We start from the raw sequence: 27,023 nt of genomic DNA, 5'->3' as shown, positions 1-27,023 counted from the left end.
CGGGAGGGAATTTCAGGATTTTGATCCAGTGACAGTGAAGGAACAGCGAAATATTTTCAAGTCAGGATAATGAGTAACTTGGAGGGGAACCTCCAGGTGGTGGTGTTCCCAGGTATATACTGTTCTTGTCCTTCTTGATGGTCATTGTCATAGGTTTGGAAGCTGCTGCCTAAGGAACTTAGATGAACTCCTGCAGTGCATCTTGTAGATGGTATTTACAGTTGCCACTGTTTGCCAGTGGTGGAGGGATTAAGACCATAAGAAATAGGAGCAGGAGTAGGCCATCTAGCCCTTCGAGCCTGCCCCGCCATTCAATAAGATCATAGCTGATCTGAAGTGGCTCAGTTCCACTTTCCCGCTTTCTCCCCATAACCCTTAATCCCCTTGCCTACCAAAAACCTATCTACCTGTGTCTTAAATGTATTTAGCGAGGTAGCCTCCACCACTTCAACGGGCAGAGAATTCCAGAGATATTTGTGGAAGGGATAGCAATTGAAACTAGAACTAGGGGACATGGTCTCAAAATAAGGGGAAGCAGATTTAGGACAGCATTGAGGAGGAACTTCTTCACACAAAGGTTTGTGAATCTGTGGAATTCCCTGGCCAGTGAAGCAGTTGAGGCTACTTCATTGAATGCTTTTAAGGCAAGGATAGATAAATTTTTGAACAGTGAAAAAATTAAGCGTTATGGTGAACAGGCGAGTAATCGGAGCTGAGTCCATGAAAAGATCAGCCATGATCTTATTGAATGGCAGAGTAGGCTCGAGGGGCCAGATGGCCTATTCCTGTTCCTAGTTCTTATCTTTTTATGTTCAATCAAGCGGGCTGCTTTGTCCTGTCTGCTTTTTTCATTACTATGTTAGGAAGTGGTTTGACTAAACCATTAAATATATTATTTGTGTCTGACGAATGCTGTGGAGTTTGCTAACATCTGATAATAGGGTCTTCTGAAATGGTGCTGCACAAATGGCCAATTATAGGGCTCCGGGTGGGAATCGAATAGATTTGTGACTAAAAATCCCCAGTATGTTGAATGACAATAACAAGAAGACACAGTGATGAGGAGATTATTCAATGTCATGAGCCTGGGATTCTAACAACTGAATAATCAATTATGTTGATGAAGCTTTCTTGAGAAGAACATGTTAGAATTGTTGCCTTTCTTCCTACTTCTAATAAGCAGCTGAGGTAGTCTATACAGATTTTCCTGTAGTGGTAAAACAGCCTGAAGTGCTGCAGTCAACTCTTGATAAATGCGTATGCAGTCTGAGCTTAATTCTTATGCAAACATAGAAGTCCAATATGTCAGCCCCATTTACTTCCATTCTACTCAAACCCAATATGTAGTTCCCATTTTCTTTCATTGAATACAAGTCGATGTGTCATTCCCATTGACTTCATTAGAACAGGTCCAATGTGTCTTTCTTAGTTATTTGTATTAAATACAAGTCCAATGTATCATTCTCATTGACTTTATTAGATACAACTCCAATATGTCATTCTCATTTATTTCATTAGAGTCAAAGTGTCATTCCCGATTACTTCCATTGGATATAAATGCAATACACAATCACATTTGCTTCTATTAGATACAAGTCCTATGTGTCATTCCCATTTCCACGTAATTGATTTGTGTCCAGAGTGTCATTCCAATTTATTTCCATTAGCTATAAGTCCTGGTGCAAGCAATAATCCAGAGAAAAAGATTTTAAAATCATGACCTAAATTTTAATGCTCCTCAACCGAGCTTTCTATGAATCATTGAAATAGAGGATTATTTTTCCAGCAAGGATAGTTTGCTGGTTGATAGTTTGACAGATATATCTACACTTTCTATGGCATCAAACTCTGTTTAAGTCACTACATTTGAAACTGGATTTATGATACACGGGAATATAATTGGAGATGGTGGTGCTAACTGGTCTGTGTGCGAGGTACTGCAGGTTTGATTTCAGTTGAGATTTTGTAGCCTCAGAAGAGGGATTTTAGGCATCAGTTTTAGTTACAAGATCCTAAGATTTTACTTTTTCAACTGGACCACTGAAGTAAAAATGTGAAAGAAGCATTGTCTTGAATTTTTTTTTAGATTATGTCAAGCAGAGTTAAAATAACTACGTTTTCAATAAATATATCCTATAAATGCAAGCAGACCCATAATTTTTTGAACCCATGATTTCTGGGTCATATGTAAAATGAGATAAAGTTGAAGAGTCAATTGTTGCATTATTCATTGTCACAATGAAACATTCAAGCCTCTGAGAAAAAGGTGGAAGATTGATCTCAACCTGCTGTCAGAAAACATTGAGACTTCAAGGACAGAAATGTTAGAAAACAGCAAGAATTTGAGCAGAGCAGAGTTAGAAAACAGTAAAACTTGGAGGCGAGTAGGATGTTTCTTGATTTTCAGAAGGTGTTTGATAAGGTGCCGCACAAGAGGTTGTTACAGAAGGTTAGGGGGCATGGAGTTGGGGGTAGGGTGTTAGCGTGGATAGGGGATTGGCTGTCAAATAGGAGACAGAGAATGGGGGTCAGTGGGTGCTATTCAGATTGGCGGTTGGTGACTAGTGGAGTGCCCCAGGGATCGGTGCTGGGGCCTCAGCTATTTACCATTTATATAGATGATCTGGAGGAGGGAACCGAGCGTATGGTGTCGAAATTTGCTGATGACACGAAGATTGGTAGAACAGCAAATTGTGCGGAGGGTGTGGAAAGTCTGCAGAGGGATCTAGATAGGCTGGGCGAATGGGCCAGGAACTGGCAAATGGAATTTAATGTTGGCAAGTGTGAAGTTGTCCACTTTGGTAGGAATAATGGTAGGAAGGACTATTACTTACGGGGCAAAAAACTGCAGCATGCTACGGTGCAGAGGGACCTCGGGGTCCTTGTACATGAGTCGCAAAAACCCAGCCTGCAGGTGCAGCAGGTGGTCAGGAAGGCGAATGGGATGCTGGCCTTCATAGCGAGGGGGATTGAATATAAAAGTAGGGAGGTCTTGCTGCAACTGTACAGGACACTGGTGAGGCCACAGCTGGAGTACTGTGTGCAGTTTTGGTCGCCGCACTTACGTAAGGATATCTTGACCTTGGAGGGAATGCAGAGAAGGTTTACTAGGCTGATACCAGAGTTGAGGGGGTTGAACTATGAGGAGAGGCTGAATAAACTAGGCTTGTACTGGTTAGAGTTTAGAAGAATGAGGGGAGATCTCATTGGGACATATAAGATGATGAATGGGATGGATAGGATAGAGGTGGAGAGGCTCTTCCCGCTCAGAAAGGACAGTAGGACTAGAGGGCACAGCCTTAAGATAAAGGGGGGGCAGTTTAGAACGGAGTTGAGGAGGAACTTCTTCACTCAAAGGGTGGTGAATCTCTGGAATTCTCTGCCCGTTGAAGTGGTGGAGGCTGCCTCGCTAAATATATTTAAGACGTGGGTAGATAGATTTTTGATAGGCAAGGGGATTAAGGGTTATGGGGAGAAGGCGGGAAAGTGGAACTGAGCCACGACAGATCAGCCATGATGTTATTGAATGGCGGGGCAGGCTTGAAGGGCTATATGGCCTACTCCTGCTCCTATTTCTTATGTTCTTATGACAAAGTAGTGAGAATTTGAGGGGAGTGGGGTGAGAAAGTACTGAGAATTTGAGGGGAGTGGGGTGAGAAAGTAGTGAGAATTTGAGGGGAGTGGTGTGAGAAAGTAGTGAGAATTTGAGAGGAGTGAGGTGAGAAAGTAGTGAGAATTTGAGGGGAGTGAGGTGAGAAAGTAGTGAGAATTTGAGGGGGGTGGGGTGAGAAAGTAGCGAGAATTTGAGGGAAGCCAGGTCAGCCTCCAGGAACCAATCTGTAGGTTCAGAGATGTGATTGGAAAGACAAATTGAAGTATTATATCAAAGAAGCAGAGAGGTGATTGGTGATTATTTTTAGTTATTTTACCTCAGTTAGGAACTTTCAATTTGACTAAGTCAGATTTTAATTCAAATAATAAGAACACCAGCATCAGCAAGACTAAAGACATTAATTAAAGTTTAATGAAGAAAATAATTAATTGTTTAATTAAAACACTGTAAATATGGCTGGATGGCAATAAATTGCTGCTACAGTATGTGAGACCTGGGTGATGCTAGTGTGAGCAGTTAGTGACTGTGGGATCAAGGAACTTCAGCTCTGAGTTAATGAGCTGGAGACTTAGTTTCAGAGGCTGCAATGCATCAAGTAGGGGTAAGTTACCTGGCCAACTGCACCTTATAGACAAGGGTGGCCTGATTTGTTTCATGGTCATGGACAAGAGCTTATGACTGCAAGTAGGCCTGGTATGGGAATCAAAGAAGTTGAGGAGCGTCACCCCTTGGTAATTGTCAACCTGGTTTGAGATTCTTGCCGCTTGTAGGGATGAGAGCAGGAGCTGTAAGATTGATGAGGACTGTGGCAAAGGAAGCTATTCAAGCAAGGCTGTGAATAGGAATATAGTGGTAGTAGAAAACAGTGGGGTCGGGGGATATTCACAGTTCTCTAAAGCTGAGAAAGAGTACAAAAATCTATGTTGCCTGCCCAGAGCCAGGGTTTGGTGCATCTGCTTGGGGCTGGAGAGGAACTTTTAGTGGGAGGGCAAGGAGCCAGTTGCCATGCCAAAGGACTATGAAAGGGGTTGTGCATAGGGAGCAACAAAAGGCTTAATAAAATGGCAGAACCTCAAAGATAACATCTGGATCATTACTTGAGCCAAGAGCAAATTGGTGTGGAGTAAATGTGATTAGGGTATTAAAGTATTGCTTAACATTTGGTGTGAGAGAAATTGATTTCAATTCATGGGACACTAACATCAGGACTGAGGGAAATGGGAGCTATACCATTATGATAGCCTTTACCTGAACAATGCTGTAGAATTGTTCTGGTAAGTAGTTCAGCTAAGATGCTAGAAAGCGTGTTAAACTAAGCAATGGGTATGAAGGATCATGTAAGTGAAGATTACACTAAAGATAATGATTATCAGAACTTTATAGGAATGGACTGAGGTACAAACTTAAGTGTGTGCCAGCAAGTAAGGCGAAAATTTTCAGAATAGGAAAAAAGACAGTACTAAAGGCTACATATCTGAATGCCTGTAACATTTGTAACAAAAGAGATGAATGATCAGTTCAAACAGAAAAAATCTGTATTTACATATTTATTTATCACAAGTAAGCCTACATTAACACTGCAATGAAGTTACTGTGAAAATGCCCTAGTTGCCAAACTCCGGCGCTTGTTCAGGTACACTGAGGGAAAATTTAGCATGGCCAATGCACCTAACTAGTGCGTGTTTTGGACTGTGGGAAAAAAATCCATGCAGACATAGAGAGAGTGTGCAGATTCCACACACACACTGACCTAAGCGGGGAGTCCAACCCGGGTCCCTGGCTCTGTGAGTGCTAACCACTCAGTGTATGACCTGATGACCATGAAAGAGAGGAGGCTACAAGGTGACAAAGGTTGGAATCTGAATATTCAACGATACTTGACATTCTGGAAGGTTGATAAGCAAGGAAAATGTGTTGGGATCGCTCTGTTAATTAGTACAATAGTGAAAGATTACCTTAATTCTAAATATTAACAAATAGAATCAATTCGGGTAAAGATTGGGGTGACACAGTGGTTAGCACTGCTGCCTCACGGGTTGGATTCCCAGCTTGGGTCACTGTCTGTGTGGAGTTTACACATTCTCCCTGTGTCTGTGTGGCTTTCATCCAGGCGCTCCAATTTCCTCCCATAGTCCAAAGATGTGTTGGTTCGGTGTCCTGAACAGGTGCCGGAGTGTGGCGACTAGGAGATTTTCACATTAACTTAATTGCAATGTGAATGTAAGCTTACTTGTGACTAATAAATAAACTTTAAAGATAGGAAATTGCAATGGTAATAAGTCACTTGTGGGAGTTGTTTATATGCTGGCTAACTGTAACGATACTGTTGGGTGTATAAACAAGAAGAAATAATCGGGCTTTCGAGAAAGGTACAACAATAATCGTAAGTAATTTTAATCTAAACATAGATTGGCATAATCAGATCAACAAAGGTAGTCTGGATGATGAATTCATAGTGTTTTTTGAACAATTCCTTGGAGCACCACTTTCTAGAGCCTGCCAGAGAGTAGATTATTCTACAGCTGGTAGTCCACAATGAGACAAAATTGATTAATGTCTTCATAGTAAAGGAGTCTTTAGTTAGGAGTGATCATAACATGATAAAGCTTCACAGTTTGTTTAAGGGAAAGAAGAGTGGGCATAAGACAAGTGTTTTAAACTTAACTAAAGACTGTTATGATGGTATGAAGGGTAGAATTGTCTAAAGTGAACTGGGAAATTAGGTTAAAGAGTAGAAAAGTAGAGATGCAATGCCAGGCATTTAAGAAGATACTCCATAACACTCAGCAAAGATCCATTCTGGTCACTCAGAGAGACTCTATGAGATGAATGTATCATTCATGGCTAACTAAAGAAATTAAGAATAATCTCAAATTGAAAGAAAAGGTACACAGTTATGTGAAGATTAATGTAAGGTCAGATGATTGCATAGAATTTTAAAACCAGCAAAGAATTACTTCAGAAAGGAGGGAGAAATTGGAGTAGGGGAGAAAGCTAGCTGGAAATTTAGAAGTAGAAAGAGTTTATACAACATTTAAAAAGGAAAATAATAACTAAATTGAAGCGTTGTTCTTTGGAGAGGGAGTCTGGAAATTAATAATGGGAAATAAGGAAATGGCAGAGACATTGAATGGGAATAGAAAGCAGGACACTACAAGCCAGTTAGCCAAATATCTATCATAGGTAAATACCTAGAGTCTATTATGGAGGAAGTTATAGCAGGGCCCTTAGAAAATCTTAATGTAATCAGGCAGAGTTAATATAGCTTTATGAAAGAGAAGCTATGTTTACCTAACATATTTGAGTTTGTTGACAAAGTAACAAGCAATGTGGATAAAGGGAAGTCTGTATATGTGGTGCACTTGGATTTCCAAAAGAAATTTGATAACAAAGGTTACTACACAAAATAATAGCTTGTGGTGTACATGGTAATGTGGATAGAGGATTGACTAGCTAACAGGAAACAGACACAAGGAGCGGGATCCCACCTGAGATCAATGGACCTTCCCATTATCCGTCCCTCGCCAGCTCCAATTCCTGTGGAATCTAGATGTCCTGGTACATGAATCACAAATGTTAATATGCTGTGATTAAGAAGGCAAATTAAATATTGTTGTTCGTTGAGAGAGGAATAGAATATAAAGTAGGAAGATTTGCTACAGTTGTACTGCTGCAGTTGTATGAGGCCTTTGGGAGACCACTTCTGGAATATCATGAAACAATGGAGCCCAGAAGGAGGCCATTGACCCATTGAGGCATTGCAATTCTAGATCATAAAAAGTCATCCTATTTTAGAAGCAGCTCTTCTGGCTCTTTTGCCAATTAACTTAGAATTATCTCTCTTGTACAACTGAAATGAAGAGGAGAACAGAAGGCAAGAAGGGGAGATTGAAACATTGGTTGCTTCCTGTCATATGTGTACCTCCCCCAGACATATTTGTACGTATGTATGCATGTTGCTTTTGTTGCTACTTCATCATCCCACTAAAGTGACAGTATAACTTTAGTGTTGGATCATGAGTTTGCACAAGTGTGGGACTTGCAAATAAGGAGCTCTGCCTCATTGCTTGGGCCTTACAATGCATACACCTGCAACACATAGACCTCCAATGAGGCAACAGCTTGAGTTTAAGTGTTCTTCGGTGGTCCCTTGAACTTTGTGGCCACTGCATAGAAGTGAGCCAATAATTCATTAATATTTTGAGGAAACTATGCTTGACATAGGGAGTTAAAGGGCTGAGATCCTCATGCGGGTTTTAAGGAATCAGGAAAGAGATTAAGAAACAGGATCTCAAAAGTAGTAATACAGTGATTTTTCCCAGAGTCATGGGCTAGAAATAGGAGGATAGAGCAGATAAATACATGGTTGGAGAGATGATGTAGGAGGGATCACTGGGACTGTTTCTTGGAAGGTGGAATCAGTATAGATTGACCCTCAACAGAGCCATGACCAGTACCCTCAACTGCAGCAACGTTGGAGATAGTTTGAACTGGCTAGGCAGTGGGATGGGAAGCAGAACATAGATTTAATCGGGAGAAAAGTAGAGCTGGAGATGGATGGCAGAAAATTAGCGAGTAAGGTTGGAAGGCATAACAAAAGTTGGGAAATAAGATTTAAAGAGTCTGATTGTACTAGTATAAATCTAAATGTAAGGAGTATGAATAAGGCAAATGAGTTAAGGATGCAGATTGACACTTGGAAGCATAATTTTCTAGCTTTTAAAAATAGCTTATGGAGGGAATGGCAGTTTAATGCTCTTGGTTACAAGGTTTCAGATTAAGAAGAGGTGGTAAGATGGCAATAATTATTTTTTTAAAAATTACTGCCATGAGAAGCGGTGGTAGGCTGGCAAAAATGAAGCAATCAGGAAATTGTGCCACATTCAGGTCCACTTTGACAGCTGTTGCTGTATCTTAATTAATTGAGAGGACCTTTATCTTCAAAATGGTCATGGAGAGCTGGAACCCAGGATGGGGTAGGAAAAGATTGGATTACAAATTGTTGTTATGTCTCAGTACTTTTTGTCCAAACTTTCCCTTTTTTGTATTGACTAGAATTGTTTCACTGCTGCTGCCTCTGTTCCTGTCAGGTTGAAGGGATTCAGTTTTCGAGCACCTGATGGTTTGCCCGCCCATGAAAATCTTGGAGGTTGGAAGATTAGCTCCTAATGAGCTCCTAGGCCCATCGGCTCAACTGTCCATGCCGCCTTTTTTTAAAAACCTGTAAACTAATCCCAATTGGCTGCATTTGGCGCGTATCCCTCTATACCCATCATACCCATGTAACTATCTGAATGCTTTTTAAAAGATAACATTGTACCCACCTCTACTACTACCTCTGGCAGCTTGTTCCAGACACTCATCACCCTCTGTGTGGAAAAAATTGCCCCTTTGGATACTTTTGTATCTCTCCCCTCTCACCTTCAACCTACGCCCTCTAGTTTTAAACTCCCCTACCTTTGGGAAAATATATTGACTATCTATCTTGTCTATGCTCCTCATTATTTTATAGACCTCTATAAGGTCGCCCCCTCAGCCTCCGATGCTCCAGAGAAAAAAGTCCCAGTCTATTCAGCCTCTCCTTATAACTTAATCCATCAAATCCCGATAGCATCCTAGTAAATCATTTCTGCACTCTTTCTAGTTTAATACTATCCTTTCTATAATAGGGTGACCAAAATTGCACACAGTATTCCAAGTGTGGCCTTACCAATGTCTTGTACAATTTCAACAAGACATCCCAACTCCTGTATTCAGTGTTCTGACCGATGAAACCAAGCATGTCGAAGCATGTTCTTTATCACTCTGTCCACCTGTGACTCTACTTTCAGGGAGCTATGAACATGTACCCCTAGATCTCTTTGTCCTGTAACTCTCCCCAGCGCCCTACCATTAGCTAAGTCCTGCCTGGTTTTAATTTACCAAAATACATTACCTCGCATTTGTCTAAAGTCCATCTGCCATTCGTCCGCCCACTGGACCAATTGATCAAGATCCTGCTGCAATTGGAGATAACCTTCCTCAATGTCCACTATGCCACCAATCTTAGTGTCATCTGCAAATTTACTAACCATGCCACCTATATTCTCATCCAAATCATTAATATAAATGACAAAGAACAGTGAGCCCACCACTGATCCCTCAGGCATACCGCTGGTCACAGGCCTCCAGTTTGAAAAACAATTCTCTACAATCACCTTCTGTCAAGAAGCCAATTTTGTATCCATTTAGATACCTCACCCTGGATCCCGTGAGATTTAAGTTTATGCAACAACCTACCATGTGGTACCTTGTCAAAGGCCTTGCTAAAGTCCATGTAGACAATGTCAACTGTACTGCCCTCATCTACCTTCTGCATTGCCCCTTCAAAAAACTCAATTAAATTTGTGAGACATGATTTTCCTGAATGATTCCTTGATCCGTCCAATTAATGAGATGGGTGACTTCACTTTCCTGCCTGTACCACCAATACCCCACCCCAGGAAATAATTCAGCTAAGTTGCTAACAGAGTTGACAAATGAACATGCAGGCCACCAACACCATTTTGTTTATCATCCCATCTCCATTTTATTCCAATGTGGGATGGACAAATCCAGTCAATGTGTTAGACAGTTCATTAAATGATAATAGGATTTGAATCAAGGAACAAAAGAACAGCAATCATGTTGTTGGGAATGTAAAATCGATCTCAAGGAGGGAGACGGAAGACCAGATTTATAAGCAAATTTCTGACAATAAGGCAGTAATGGTGGGGAATTTTGAATATTCTTTTATTAACTGGGGTGCAGTCATTGTGAAAGGTTCAAAGCACAAAATTCCTTAATTACGTCCAAGATTTGGCAAGCCCAACAAGAGTGGGACAATTCTGTATTTAGTTTCTGGGAAGATGCTGGGCACATGGGAGAGCACTTTTATGGTAATGATCATAGTTTAGTTAGATTAGCATAGTTGTGAAAAAGGACAAAGATGAAATAAGATAAGGCTTCTAAATTGGATGGAAGACCAATTTTACTAGGCTGAGAAATGATTTAGTAAAAGTGAACTGGAAACAGCAAGTTGAAGTTAAGTCTATTTAGGGCAATGGTTTGGATTGAAGAAGGCGATTCTGGGTGTTGATTCCTGGAGATTCAGAATGAACGTTCCTACAAAGAAAGAGGATGGGCTACTAACTCTAGAGCCCCTGAATGACGAGATGCCTCGAGGGTATGATAAAGCAAAAAAAAAGCTTATATCATATACAGAGATCTTAAAATTGCAGAACACCTTGACTTGTAGCAAATAGAGTGAAACTAAAAGGGAAATTAGTAAAGCAAAAAGTTAGCATCAAAATGTCCTGGCAAGAAAAAAACTGAGGAACGTCTGAAGATATTTTAGAACCACGTAAAGAGCATAAGGATGATTAAGGATATGATCAAGCTGACTGGGGACCAATCAGCTAACCTGGTTAGGTGGAAGACTTAAGAGAGGTTTTTAATGACTGTTTTGTGAATGTCTTCATAAAAGATGGCACCAATGATGGCTTCATAGTTAAGGAGGAAGAGTATGATGCATTGAATGACAGAAACATTGTAAAGAGGAAGTATTAAAAACATTTGTATAGATGAAAGTAAATAAATTTCATGAAGGGCCAAATGGCTTTTTCATGTGGCAGAAAATTTCCATATTTTCTATGATTCCTGTGCTCATTTATTTGTGGAAATGTGGATCCTGCACAAATGTATAAACAGGTGTGTGCACAGCTCCCTCTTGGCCACAAGAATGCAATTCCACCCACGCAGGATGTATTAATCTGGCGCTGTCAATTGTTAATTTATTCCTTATTAATTGCAGACAAGAATCATAATACAACTGCAACCAAAATTAACCCCCAAATTGAAACAAAAGTTCCATAGCAGTATTTGTTCTCATACAGTCTATCCTTTATATAACTGCATTGCACTGAATTGGAAAAGTGTATGCAGAAGGGGCAAAAAGTTCATTTAAAATGGATTTGGTTATAACAGAGTTAGCCCCAAATTAGACCTAAAGCATTCTTGCAATTGCATCTTAGCAAGCTGTATGCTGTGTTCTGGCATTGTGTGTAGTATTTTGTGGTTGGATGATATTGCAAGAGACATGCAGAAAACAAAAAATAAGATGGAATTCTTATAAATTGTATTAATTGGACAAAGAGTTTCCTTAAGATACATTTTTGAGGATTTGTGGGCTGTCTGTTTAAATATTTCTTCTTTAGTATTATCTCACTGACAATAGGCCGGTTCTTTCTCATCTGTTGGAAAGTCTAAAAGATTACATAATGTTGATTAATCAAACAAAAACACATATATAAAAATCAAATAGTTCAGTGAAAATAATTCTAATAGTGTGAGCATCATTGCAGACAAGTCCAAATCAGACCAGTTATAAATAGTTTTATATAAAACTTGATGCATTCTGTGCAGAATCATATAAGTCCATCATTTCACACCGCACTCTGGGAGAATGTGGAAAGTATCGTGAATTTAATTGCAGTAAAAAAAACTACCTAAAGTAGCCTCCAGGCAGTACTGCAATCACTGTCACTGCTAAAAGCTCATCTTTCAATGTTATTCGCTGTGAATCTGCAAGAAAATAGCTTCTTTGGAATGAATTCATTTCTGTGTCACATTTTGTGCAGCTCTGTTGACTCTTTTTCGTAAGGAATATATTAACTCACAACGCAAGTCAGTAACAGTATATGTACATGCATTCATCGGTCTCAGAAGTTTCAACAAGTCAGTGAAGTTAAAAAACATTGCTGTTTGCAAAAAATAACTTTTGCTTTATGGAAGTGTGCTATAGAAACACAGTGTTGCTATTTGTTTTCATTGATCCAAAATTTAGACCTACCGGTCCTGATTTTGCATTAGACATGATGTGAGACTCATGGTGTGAATCAAACAACCACTTCCAGCAGAAGCACATGCTCTGTTAAATGTCAAAATCAAGAAGTTGTTATCAGAGTTGCCCTACTACTACTATAGAAGTTTTGTGACATTGATATCTTGCTGAGAGACAGGGGTGCAGCACATGCAATTTCATAAAGTTAACATACTTCCCTATGAGATGCCCACTTTCAGCTCATTGGAAAACGTTAAGGCCATCTATTCTAGTCTGGGTGAATTTTTACCACAGGATAAATATTGGTTATTCCCAAGCAACCTCCTTAACATTGACAGATCTTGAATCTTATTCTTTCAGATTTTAATTATTGTTGGTAATTTTTAAAAATCTTTTTTTCTTAATCCCATCTTTCCTTCCCTATTTCACTGCCTGTGTATGATTTGACATTGAATTAACCTTTTTAACTTCAGCTTCCTGGTTCAGAGTCTGTGAGTGAAATATTGGGTAAGGCTCACAACTGGGCATGATAACCCATGATGTGGGTATGCCGGCGTTGGACTGGCGTAAACACAGTAAAAAGTCTGACAACACCAGGTTTTAGTCCAACCGATTTATTTGATAATAGACTCACAAGCTTTCGGGGTTAGCCCCTTCGTCAGGTGAATGGAGAGTTCTGGCCTCAGACAGAGCATATAAAGCACAGACAGTTTAGAGATTACTGATTCTAATCAGTAATCTCTAAACTGTCTGTGCTTTATATGCTCTGTCTGAGGCCAGAACTCTCCATTCACCTGACGAAGGGGCTAACCCCGAAAGCTTGTGAGTCTATTATCAAATAAATCGGTTGGACTAAAACCTGGTGTTGTCAGACTTTTTACCATGATAACCCAGACATGGCCATTGTGATGCAGACACATAAAGAATTCATGTTGCCTGCTTGTTAGAATTAAGCTCAGTATTAAACTCAAAGCTGCTTATTGGTTGCACTACCAAGAAATGGTCCATGTTTATTTGAGGTTTGCAAAACTTAAGGTTAGCCTGTGCTTCTGCGAGGAGGCCTGCAGCTCTTAAAGGGAAGGTTCATTCTGCCTGCAGCCGGTGTTGGGAGTGGTTGAGGGGGAATCTCTGAGCAGAAAGAAGAATGAATATAATGAAACAGGAGAGAAAGAGTGCTCCAACGTTCTTTGATGCTCCAGTGAAGACCTTGATGCAGGAGGTGGCTAGGAGCAAGATGTCCTCTGTCCACAGAACATTAGGAAGCATACCTGACTCCAAAAACTGTGGATCAGAGAGCTACCATGGAAAATGCCAGCAATATTAGCTCCAGGGACCCAGATACAGTGCAGGAAGAAACTTAATGACTACACTTGAATGCTTAAGGTGAATGAATGCATTATTAAATGCCATACAACTGAACCTCTAACCTCATGCGTTGCTCATGTAAGTGGCATGTTCAGTCCAAACTGGAAGTTTAGCTTCTCTCTTTTGATTCAAGTGACAGGCTGTTGATTCAGGTTTGTTCATCATACCAGCATTGGTTTTTAATACCCAAAGGCAATAGTTATCACTCAACTATGGCTGTGGATGCTTTGTTAATCTTTATCTGCCATTGTGAAAATTAAAGATTATGTTGCTCCATTGGACGCCATCAAGAAATAAAACATGATTTGTGATTGGATAAAAGCAAATAAATTACTGTGGATGTTGGAATCTGAAATCAAAAGAGAAAATGCTGGAAAATCTCAGCAGGTCTGGCAGCTTTTGACAAAGGGTCACCTGGACTCGAAACATCATGATTTGTGATTGATTATATCTGTGGAGTAATGTTGCTATGTTTTGTTTACACAAAAGTAGTGACTCCACTTCTAAATAATTTGTTATTTGTGCAGGGCTTTGAGGTCCTCTCGAGAGACTTTATGGTGCCTTGCAAGACGTTTATTTCACATTTTAAAAAAAATCAAATGTGGTTTCTACTTTTACTATCAAAATAATTATTTCATTTGAATTCCTCTTGAAAGATCTCAGTAACTGGAAAAGTTTGTCTTAACTTACCAAATGTACAATATCTCAGGTTAATAATAATCAAAATAACCTTGTACATTTAAAGTTTTTGCAATAGTAAGAAATGAAAACCATAGGCCAAGTTTTCCTTTTTGAGACAGGAATCACAAAACCTGATTGCAAGTTTCTTCTTGGTTTATTATTTAATTCAAGCCTATAAGGTAGTGTTACCTCGTCAGTATTTTTAGGTATTCATTTTCTCCATCGATACATGATGTTTATGAGTAGTGGGTGGGAGATGTCAGTGCTGTTGAGTAGAAGATTCCATTTTGAAACCAAGTATCAGCATTCAGCACTCAACGAAAGCATGAGATAATGTGCACAGCCTTAATATTGTGGCTTAGGTATATGCTACAACTATTGTTGGTGTGAAGTAATTTTACTTCAGGCTGATACTACTGGTGTAATGCAAATAAAATCTTAATTGGGATAGAAGTCTGACCTGAAAGAAAAACAGAATGAGAATCCCTACAGGGTCTAATCACCTGATTTACACTGTACAGGTTTACGGTTATTGGAAAGTCAAACTGCTTTGTGCCGATAGCAAACTTGTAGGATAGTGTTTTCTGTTCCTGTGCTCTCCAGCCCATGACTTGCATTCTACTTGTTAAATTCATGGGCTGGCAAATACAGAAACACATCCCTGGCTGTGTAGTAAATGTACCCTCAATGGTACCCTCAGAGGATTAACTAAATTGCTGTTAAATTGAACTGTGGATCTGTACTCACTGGAAAGTAATTTGAGGATATGCAGAATCCTTCCATGTAAAACCACAACAATTAACAGAGAGCACATTTTGATCTCCACAGTCCATGCCAGATTCAAGGGCAACAACAACTTGCATTTATTTTGCAGTAAGAAATATTGTACAGTCCTCCATAAATAATGGACTTAAAATAATGGACATACATTTGGAAGGGAGAATTTGGAGGAGTGACTCAAAGCTTTGTCAAAAAGCAGCACTAAGATGTCTTGCAGACTTTATGCTGAGAATGTTAACCCTGTCAATGTGCAATGAATTTTTGTGTTGTTAAGGAGATGGATCTCAGGAGAGAACTTCCTCCAGATGAAAATGATAAGATGCAGAAACATATTCATAGGGTGCATGGAGAGGTGAAAAATGGAACAAAGCTCACGTTGCTCACTTCCAGTATTTATAAATGTGCAAACAAAATGCATCTTTATGTACTTCACTTCTTTCCCTCTATTTAATGCAAAGATATATTGGATATTGCTACAATTTTACCCATGCCAAATTCATTTCCAACGTAGTCCCATAGTAAAAACTTTCTTCCATGTGACTTACGTGAAGTTGTTGGATTTTGCAGGAAGAAAATTGTGATTAGGATCCCCAAACAATAACAAAAGTATTGAAATTCGATGTAATCAAATTGAAGGCAGATTTTTTTCAGCTGCCTTTGATGTCACGAACTTAGTCATAGGCCTTTGTTCAGTGTTTGCTTTCAACTACATATTATCTTTGAGTCGTTGGGGTTTTTTTTTGAAGCTACCTCAGTATTTTTGGAAGCTGTCAGCTATTCCAAATCCTATAGGTTGACACGTGTATGGAAGGCCCACCAGATGCTATGAATCAATGGACCATAATTTGCGGTCAGCAGTGAAGTGGCTGTGCTGGCAGCTGAGCTCAAAAAGCTGCGCTGAGAGATCTTGCAGACTTCATGGTGAAAGTGTTAACCCTGTTGATGTGCAATTAATTTTTGTGCTGTTCCCAACATCATAAAACTGTCCAAACGGTCACTCAAATTAAATAATTTTCACAGGTACAAACAAGGAATGAAAGGTACTAAAATTGTACAACTTTTCAAAAAAGTTCCAAGAAGTTAAAGATTGTAAAATACACAAAGGGTTAAAACTGAAACATTATAAATAATGTATAGAGGTTTTAATTATTAAAAATCTAATGATGAATCATAATAGGAGTGCACAGACTAGCCAGGAATGGAACAGTGAATGACAGTTTCAGGATTTATGCATTGATCCGCTTCTATGCTAGTTCCTGAAGTTACAATCAGATTCCGAGAGATAATGGAATTTGCTAACAAAAATGTACACATCCCAGGCCTTTAGACCAGAATAAGATGGAAGGAGGAAAGGCAAGGCTCAGCACCAACAACATTGGCGTATACATAGTAAGCATTTTGATTTAATTTATTATTGTCGAATCTATTGGTATACAGTGAAGAATATTGTTTCTTGCGCCCCATAGAGACAAAGCATACTATTCATGGAGTACATAGAGGAGAAGAAATGTCAAAGGAGCAGAATGTTGAATTCCAATCATAGGTATGGTGTAGAGAAAAATCAATTTAATATAAGATAGATCCATTAAAAAGTCTGATGGCAGCAGGGAGGAAGCTGTTCTTGTAGCGGCTGGTGGATAATTTCAGATTTTTGTATCTTTTTCCCATTATGGTCATTTTATATCCCAAGGGACTGAATGGGCTTTGACTAAATGACTGAGATCTTATTGGTTGTAGTAGTCAGGCTACGAAATAAGAATGGCAAATTTAATATAAAAGTGTTTGGATTTAATCTTTTAGCCAGGAAATTATGAAGACATCTTTATTGTCAGCATTCTACTGGACCTCAGTATTACTAAAGATTGATATTTTTATGATGTTCAATTATATCCAGAGTTGATGTGCCATGTGGGAATGGATAATGGGGAACTGGATGAGATATCAATCGTCATCTACAATAACCATTAGTGTTCACCATAGTTTGATAAACAAGTAGCAATGTATTTACAAATGTTGAATTCTATTTCCATGACTAATCCACATTCAAACCCAAAATCAATGAGGACCTTTTAATGTATGTTTGTTCTTTATGCTACTTATGTCTGCCAAATACTTGAATGGATTACATGGGTGTAATGAGAAAATCCTGACATCAGGAAATGCAAAATACAAAGTCAGCAAAATGTAATTTGTTGTATATACTAGTGTGGTATAACTCTTTCGTGTCAGAGTGAGAAAGCACTGTAGTAAATCCTTTCAACGGTAGCCTAAAGAAACACTGCAATATAAATATATATATTTTTTGCTTTGTGATTTGTCCTTGGCATTTAGCAAAGGCCCATGATGGTTGTTTGTCTGACTTCATTTAAAAAAAAGTAAATTTTTCATGAATGCAACTAGTAGGACTGACTAGGAACATCTAATTGCAGGCAATTGTAATTCCCAATTACCACTCATGCCAGTAATTTTCATTATTGTACTTATGACAGGTTAGAGGAAGAGAAGAATATTTCAGAATTACAGGAAGACTTGAATGAATATCTCTGCTGGTTAGAAGACACAGAAAGCATTGTAAGAATAGAACCTGATCCTGGAAATGAGCAGCAGCTAAGAGATTCGCTGGAGAGAGTCAAGGTAAAAGGCCAGTATTGCTGAAATGGTGCAGTATCTCCTGTAGTGTCAAAATAATTCTCGTTAAATCAGTATACTTTAAATATGCAAATGCATTCTTAGAAAATCCATTGAAAAGCACTCCTCATGTTATAAAAGTATAAACAAATCTTTAAAATTATGGGTCATTAAAAATAAAGTTATAAAATTACTAATACTTCCTTCAGCGGTCCAGTGGTTTATAGAATGGTTTGTCAGAAAGGTGATATTGAACACCACCATCCAAGAAGGACCAAAACCTGATCATTGCCCCATTCTGCTATTGGATCTGAGCATGGATGGCAGCAAGGCAAATATTTGATTTGATTTATTATTGTCACTCGTATTAGTATACAGTGAAAATATTATTTCTTGGGTGCTATACAGGCAAAGCAACCATATATACAGAAGGAAAGAGGTGCAGAATATAGTGTTACAGTTGTAGCTAGGGTGTAGAGAAAGATCAACTTAACGTAAAGTAGGTCCATTCGAAAGTCTGATGGCAACAGACAAGAAATTGCTCTTGAGTTGGTTGGTACGTGTCCTCAGACTTTTGCATTCTTTTCCTGACAGAAGGAGGTAGAAGAGAGCAAGTACTGGGTGCATGGAGTCCTTAATTATGCTGGCTTCTTTTCCAAGGCAGTGGGAAATGTAGACGGAGTCAATGGGTGGGAGGCTAGTTTGAATAATGGCCTTCATTCATGATCCTTTTTAGTTTCTTGCGGCGTTGGACAGAGCAGGAGCCATACCAAGCTGTGATACAACCAGAAAGAATGCTTTCTATGGGGCACCTGTAAAATTTGGTGAGAGTCGTAGCAGACATGCCAAATTTCCTTCTCTGAGAAAGTAGAGGCATTGGTGGGCTTTCTTAAATATAACGTCCACATGGAGGGACTTGGACAGGCTGTTGGTGATCTGGTCACCTAAAAACTTGAAGCTCTCGGCCATTTCTTGTTCGGCCCCCTTGATGTAGGCAGGGGCATGTCGTCCATTACGCGTCCTGAAGTCGATGACAATCTCCTTCTTTTTGTTGATACTGAGAGAGAGAGAGAGATTATTGTTGTCGCACCAAATATGCTCTGGTTGTTTAAAGGCAATTGAGGATCCTGTTTCTGATCACAATTAATTAATCCTCAGTTAGAATGTAAGCATCAGAGGACAGGATTTGGCTCCGCTATGTGACATAAACTGCTTCCGATATTCAAGCTTTGTGGATTCAGACAGAAGCCTAGGCAAGGTACTGGAAAACCACTGATATCTGTATTCCCATAAATAGCATGAGGAAAGATAATGTGAGGTAATTGGATGAGCAATATAAAACACTAGCAAAGGCTTTTGTAAGTGTGAAATGTTATATTAATATTATTATAAATTTTTGAATATTTTTGAATTTTAAAAAATTGTGACTAATTTGCAAATTTTCTTTTTATAATTTAGTGTTTGATGTCGTGAATTTGTTTGACACTTCTCATTCTGTTGAAATATGAAGAAAAACAATTTTATGAATATTTCTATGTAAATCCAACTGAAACCAAAAGCTGGAAAATACACAAAATGCACCAAGGACTGAATCTTTGCTCCAGAGTTGGTAAAATTCCTAACTCTGCAAACTTGGCTTGGGAGAAATTGCCCCAAAGCTTTGGATTTTCATGTACTATAGGAGCCATGCCTGCCAAACCAAGAAACAGTTTAGAGGCAACCGCAAGGGCTGGTTTAAAAGCTTACCTTGGTGCTCTAGGACTTTGTCTTGGTTGCAATGAAAAGAACAAAACAAAAATAAGTTTTCTAGCCGTCATCCCTCACATGCCCTCACTCCCCACACACTCCTCATGCCCCATTCACACCAATTCATGCCCCCCCTCAGCAACCTCTATCCACCTGTTACAGTCCAGCATACCTTCTGTATCAGTTTAGGCCTCCACATGCCCATGGTCCAAATGCTCAATCCAGCCCATGACCCCTACTCATCCCCGTAGCCCCTTTATAGCTCCTATGCCAACTTAGTTTCAATTCATGCTCATCCATGTCTCTCTCCCTCTTTCTTTCTTTCTCTCTCTCTCTCTCTCTTCATCTTGCCCCGCCCAGCCAGCCACCATCCTTTATCATTACACTCTCCATATTGACTCACTCAGTACCAAACATGTACAGAGCTCAGGGACCATAGTGAGATTAAATAAAATATTGTTCCAGGGGTGAACTTACCAATATTTCTAAGTGCTGAATGAGAGTGAAAATGGGAAAGAATCTCGAATGGATGAGAGAAAAATTCAAATTTTCACACCACTTAGAGGAAAAAATTAGGCAAAGTGTGATTCACATCAGTAGGGAGAGTGCATGACTTTATTCATGCCAGGAAGTCAGCTGATAACAGCTAGACATATGCCATTGCACGCATGCAGGATCTCCCAGTGCGCTATGTACAATGGTACATTGGAGGATTGTCACTATCCGTCCCCTCCCCACCCTGATCAACCAGCATGGTGAGCTGATAAGATTGCCCCCTGTGTGACGATTCCAGATTTCACATATAATCTTATTAATAACATTTAAATCCATTCAAGTACACAAACCCTTACAAAAATATACATCTGTATGCATAGCCCCACATCAACAATAGCTAATCTCTTTTTAGCCTTTTGGAGCTGTCGATTTCAACTATGAACTGCTAGGCCCACCATGTGATAGTGATATATTGTGGAAGCAGTCAAACAGCCTTAATCATTACGTCAACAAGCAATAAACTAACAAGCACTGATTTTATTTTCAACTGGAGGCTGGATGGTTTCCAAAAATTTCAAAGGCCTGGCAATTTAAATGACTTGACAGTTTGATAGTTCCACGGAGCTTGTCCACTTTTAACGCACCTCCATGTCTACTCTTAACAATTCTAAGGGGGTACCCAACCTTTCCAAAAGAGATACCCAGCCTCTCCAAAACGGGTACCTCACCTCTCCAAAAGGGCTGCCCTAATTCTCAGGGTATCTTACCTCTTCAAGTAACTAAAAGTTTTGGACCTTTTTCTCAAATAACTAAGAGTCATGTTATGGAAATCCCAATCATGAAATATGGATCTTTTTTGAAGGCAGCTTCACAGAACATGCAAAGTAAAACTTGCTCCCTTTGCTTTCCACCCACAATCCAGGTGAAAATGTTGGGTGCAGCATTCTGGTATGGCAGTTTAGAATTGGGGCTCCAGCACCATTTTGACTCTGGCATGTAACCCTTCCGTCTCAGTGAAAATTCAGGCTGAAGAGCTCTATCTGAAGTGATTTTCTTTATTATAAAATAAAGGAAACTTGTAGAATGATGATATTATTTATCATAGAATCATTAAAGTGTAAAAGAAGGCCACTTGGCCCATTGTATCTGTACCGGTTCTCCAAATGACCATTATGAATTAGTGCCATTCCCCTCCTTTTCCCCATACCTCTGCACATTGTTTCTATTCAAATAATCTTCTATTCCCTCGTGAATCCCTCAATTGAACCTGCTTCCACCACACTCCCAAACAGTGCATTCCAGCCCAAACCACTCATTTTGTGGAAATGTTTCACATTTGCTTCTTTTGCAAACCACTTGAAATCTGTACCTTTCATTGACTGGGAACAGTTTCTCCCTATCTACTCTGTCCAGGACCCTCATGGTTTTGAATATCTCTATCAAATCTCTTCGCAGCCTTCATCTCTCCAAGGAAAACTGTTCCAACCTCTCCAATCTGTCTCAACCCTGGAGCCATTCTTGTAAACCTCATTTGCACCCTGTCCAATGTGTTCATGTCCTTCATATAAAATGGTGCTCAGAACTGCACACAATGTACATCAACTTCCAACATTTTGCATGTCCCTGCATTGCCCACCTGTTGCAGAATACCTCCGGTGGACACTTGGTGCTCCTTCTTCAGGGCTACCCATGTAAACTTAGGGTTTCAAACATTCTCACATCTTTAAAGGTAAACCATTTTCTTAGAGAATTACAATCTCTAATGCCAGTAATGTATTTTTTAATGCTTAATTAAATGCAAACCATTTAACTAAGATATCACACCACCGAGCTGATGGTAAGATGGCCAGTCTGAAATAATAAATACATCAAGATTCTAAAATCTCATATCCAAGATATTTCTGCTGCTGTGAAAGTTGAAAAAAAAAATAGCTTTGTAATGATCTCTTCACAAAGAATCGTTTATGTTTTGGATGTGGCACAAAGTATTACACATCAAAATGTAACTGCTTCAGTTTGTCATAAGTCTGCTTTTGATTTTATTATTACATTTTTGTAGTGCTTGGCATTTCTTCTGTTTCATGAACTCCTCATGTTATCTTGATTCAATTCAATCAAGGTATTTATTATCGTTATGAGAGCACAATGAAATATAGAACAAGGAAAATCCTGAAGTCAGTGAAGTAAAAACTTGAAGACACAATCTAGCATGATAGTTAATGTTATGTACAAACACCTAAACATAAAGTTAGGAGCAGTCCTTCAGGCCTGCTCTGCCATTCTGGCTAATCTGACTGTAATCTTCCGTCAAATCCTGAATAACCTTTCATTCCCTCATTTATCAAGAGTCCATCTACTTCTTGAAACATTTCAAAAACTTTGTTTCCACTGCCTTTTGAGGAAGGGAATTCTGAAGACACTACCCTCAAAGAGAAAACATTTATTCTCGTCTCTATCTTAGAATCCCTCACAAGAAGAAACATCCTCTCCACATCCACTCTGTTAAGCCCCTTCAGGGTCTTATAGGTTTCAGTTAAGTTGCCTCTTATTCTTCTAAACTCCAGTGAATACACACCTAACCTGGTTAACCTTTCCTCATAAAACAATTAGCCATTTCCTGGTATTCATCTAGTTAACCTTCTCTGAACTGCTTCTGGTGCATTTACATCCTTACTTAAATTTGGAGACCAATACAGAGTACTACAGATGTGGTCTCACCAGTATCCTACAATTGAAGCATTACCTCTCTACTCGTACATTCAATTCCCTGCACATTAAACAATTACATTTTATTAGCTGGTCTAATTACTTGCTTTACCTGCATAATAAATGTTTGTGATTCTTGCAATAAGAGAACCAGGACACCTAGACCTGTCTGAATCTCAGAGAACTGCAATCTCTCACCATTTAGATAATATGCTATTTTATTCGTTCTGTCAAAATGAACAATTTCCCATTTTCCACCTTATGCTTTATATGCCAGATCTTCGCCCCTTTGCTTAGCCTGAAGTCCTCTTTTTCCCTTTTTATTTCCTCTTCACAATTTACTTTCCAAATTACCTTTGTATCATCAGAAAATTTTGCAACCACACAATGTGTTCCCTCACCCAAGATATTTATATAAATCATGAACAGTTTAACCCCAGTCTTGATCCTTGTGGCACACCACTCATACAATCAACCAGAAAAAGACCAATTTATGGCTACTCTCTGTTTCCTGTTAGTTAGCAGATCTTCTATCATGTCAATATGTTATCTATCATATATATTATGAGCTTTTGCTTTCTGCAATAACTTTTGATGTGGAACCTTGTCAAATGGATTCTGAAATCTAAGTATAGAACACCTACCACTTCCTTTTTATCTGAAGCACATGCCATTCTTTCAAAGAACTTCAATAAATTGATTAAACATAATTTTCCTTTCATAAAACCATGTTGACTCTGCCTGATTTCCTTGATTTTTTTTTAAGTGCCTTGCCATAGCAACTTTAATAATAGCTCCTAATATTTTCGCTATGACGATGTTAAGATAACTGGTCTGTAGTTTCCTGCTTTCTGTCTCGCCCTCTTTTTGAATAAAGGAGTTATATTTGCTATTTTCCAATCTAATGGCACCTTCCCCAAATACAATGAATTTTGGAAAATTGAAACCAGTGCATCAACTATTGCCACATCTGTTAAGACCTTTGGATAAAGTCCATCAGGACCCAGGTATTTGTCAGCCCGCAACTCCAACAATGTGCTCAGTACCACTTCCAATTACCAATTACCAATTACGACTGTAATTTTCTGAATTCCTCCTTTCCTTCCAATTCCTGACATACAGCTATTTCTGGGATGTTACTTGTATCCTCTTTAGTGAAGACTGATGAAAAATACCTGTTCAATTCATCTGTCATCCAATCATTGCTCTAATGATGGCTTAAGTATAGTTTAACCGGTGTCTTAAGTTGGTATTTTCCCAAAAATGGATTGAAACAGAATTTCTTCCTATTGTTGCAATCCCATTGTAACCACAACCTGTTTTCATGGTCATTCCCATAAAGTGGAGGAGATAGTGTTTGTTGGAGAGAGGAGATGAAAATATACGCTGCCAGTTTTAACAAAAGGAAATCAGTGTTAGTCCTTTCTGTCCCACTTCCCCCTGAACAAGGTTTTAAGACTAGCTGAAGATTAGTGGGTTCATGGAAGAAATCCAGCCCACAATGCTCTTTAACTTCAAGTTTACCTTTTGTTGAACGCTAGTGTTGTCATTTTAAAAACATACAAAATGTGGCATAATTTAGTTTGGGGCTAGAATAAATCACATGTAGAAAATACATCTCTTTAATTTTCTTTCAGTTCCAAGTGGCTGAATTTCTTCCACGGAAAGCAAAATTGAAACATATAAATGAGAGTGGAGGAGTGGCACTCAAAAGTACATATCTGGTCCCAGAACAACGCTTTAAACTGGAAACTGGGCTCTTCCAAGCCAATAATCGTTGGACCAAGGTATGAATAATTATAAAAGTCTTAGCTTTCAGAGAATCTGAAACTTGAATAAAATGGTAGGGATAATAATGTTTATGTTAATCAATGTAGGAGGAGTGAATAGAATTTAAAAAGTCAATATTTTCTGTTACATAGTTTGTTTTCTAGACATCTGTTTGTTTAATCTATAGCTTTGCTAGAAGCTGTGGTTATGAATTAGTGTTCCTCACTGGCTTAATTTCAGAACATAAAGCTAATGCTGTTTAAAATTCTGCAAAAGCCACAAGTATTAAGCCTTAGCTTATTGATTGAATTCAACCAGAAGCCTCTGTTTAAAGATTTTTGAAAACTTTTGTCTTAACCCTTTCAATTATTTACCACAAATGGCATGTTACGTGAGTATTACATATCAGTTATATCGTTGTTTTAGCTGTGCATCTCAAACCTGTAACGAAAATAACTTAGACATTTTTCTCACCAAAACAAAGGTTTGCTCAACTCATTTGCAAGAGGACAATGCACCTCATCTTTTTCGAATGAAGACAGAATTCCCCATATAATTCCATTTCGTTTGTTACTTGTGCTTTTGTTTCATGCTTTCTCTTCATTCTTCCTTCAGTCATGGAGGCAATTTAAGGCAATAATTTTCTTCTCTGATTTATTAATTGTCTAATTTAGTAGTCAGAATAGTGGAAGACAAACGAGGTTGTATGGAAATGATTGTAAGAAGATACCGGCTTTTGTCTTTCTGGGCGATTTTGATTGATAAGTTTAAGGGGCACATCTGTTGGTTTATTTGGTGGGTGGGGCCTGAGCAGTGCAGTGGCATATGAGACGTGGAGGAATGGAGTACTTTATGCACATGCAGCGACAAATATTTGGTGGCATGGCAAGGATGGTGGCAAGGTTTTGGCTTAGTGGAGAACATAAACAGTAGAAGATTAGGGGAGCCCAATGACAAAGGTCTCCTGGCTGGAGAGATTGCTTCTGTGAAGTTAAAGATGGGTTTGATGGAATGGATGAGAATGGCAAGATTGAGCTAGAGATGATATGGGAGGAATGGGATGGGGATGTCATGTGAGGAAATTCATGGAGGGCAGGGATTAAATGGGAGGGGTAAGATGGAAGGGGTGGATAAGAAAATGGAATTGGCTAAATATGGCAAAATTAGGGCAGAATTTTTTGACAACTTTTTATTTGAAAGCTATTCTTGTGCTAAAAACAAATTTGCACTAATAGGAAAGCTTCTGGAAAATCTATCAGTTCAATTAAAAAGTACATCAATGTTGATTTTTAAGATGGTTGGTTTTCTGTCATTATGGTAATTGTAATGGGATATACCTGCCCATCCAATTACTGCTAGTGCTTGAATACATTTCTGCTGTTGCAAATGATCTGCAGTTCCTCATGGATGCCCAGAATTGAGCAGTTTTATCTGTTCTGAGCGTATCACTTTGAGCATAGTGGAAATGCCTCCCAACATAAAGGAGTGTGAAGAATGATTTTGCCTCTTTGAGGCTATGCCATTGGTCACTCCTTTCAATATTGTCATAGATAGATGCATCTATGATAGGTAGATTGGTGAGGATGAGGTAAAGTAGGTTTTTCCCTCATGTTTATTTTCCCATCACCTGCCACAGGCTCAGTCTGGCAGATACATCCTTTAGGACCTGGCGAGCTCAGTCAAGCGATTGTGGAAACATACTGTTGGTTCACTAATTTAGACTAGGCACATTGGAATATTTGTACACAGGTAAAAAGCTTTGAGACATCGGCAGAGCTATGTGTGTTCTGCTCAAAGGCAAAAGTGAAACTAAGAATCAATTGCATAACACACTTCCCTTTGAGTGATGCTATGCTACTATCCCTTAAAGGCATATTTCAACACCTTCTTCTTTTACTTTAAAAAGAAAAATTAGTTACAATAGATTTTCATGTTTAGTTGCCACTGCAGAAGTTTACAGAACTGATAAATCTATGAGTCTCTCAAGCATAAAGATAATCTGCTGGTACAATCACACATTATAATAATAACCTGGAGGTTTCTTTAGTTGCTCACATGATCTTCAGGATTGTAATTGTTGTATGTTATTCCTGATTGCATTTAGAATCTTGTCCTCAGTGCAATATGACTATAGAGTAGTTGAGGAGCTGGAATGGGTCTGATTTGTCCTCGATTACATCACACTGTTGTGACTTTGTGGGTAATTAATTTCTAGGACCTTGGACCTGAATAAATCTTTCTCAGCTTGGCTGGTTACCACATGCCTTCTGTGGAATCCTGAATGCAAATCTTTTGTCCTAACTGTAAACTTGGCAACTCTGCACCTACATTTTTATCATGCACATTGGTCAAATACTCATGCAAGTTAAAATGCTGCTC

At 38.9% G+C, this 27,023-nt stretch overlaps 1 protein-coding gene across 9 annotated transcripts in view; it reads left to right on the top strand.

The window, feature by feature from the left end:
• The window catches only part of dmd (dystrophin), a 1,714,977-nt gene that overhangs the window by 1,211,074 nt on the left and 476,880 nt on the right, over positions 1-27,023 (top strand). For all 9 annotated transcript variants that reach the window (XM_080203928.1, XM_080203931.1, XM_080203930.1 and 6 more), the window contains 2 exons: positions 17,789-17,933; positions 24,512-24,661. In XM_080203928.1, coding sequence (XP_080060054.1) covers positions 17,789-17,933; positions 24,512-24,661 — 295 coding nt within the window. The remainder of the gene's footprint in view (positions 1-17,788; positions 17,934-24,511; positions 24,662-27,023) is intronic.

Source organism: Carcharhinus amblyrhynchos, chromosome 15, assembly GCF_965287045.1.
Source record: "Carcharhinus amblyrhynchos chromosome 15, sCarAmb.v2.hapA, whole genome shotgun sequence".
In the NCBI taxonomy this organism is placed as follows: Eukaryota; Metazoa; Chordata; class Chondrichthyes; order Carcharhiniformes; family Carcharhinidae; genus Carcharhinus; species Carcharhinus amblyrhynchos.
Note: the sequence above shows the minus strand (reverse complement) of the source record. Positions and strands in the feature narration are given on the sequence as shown.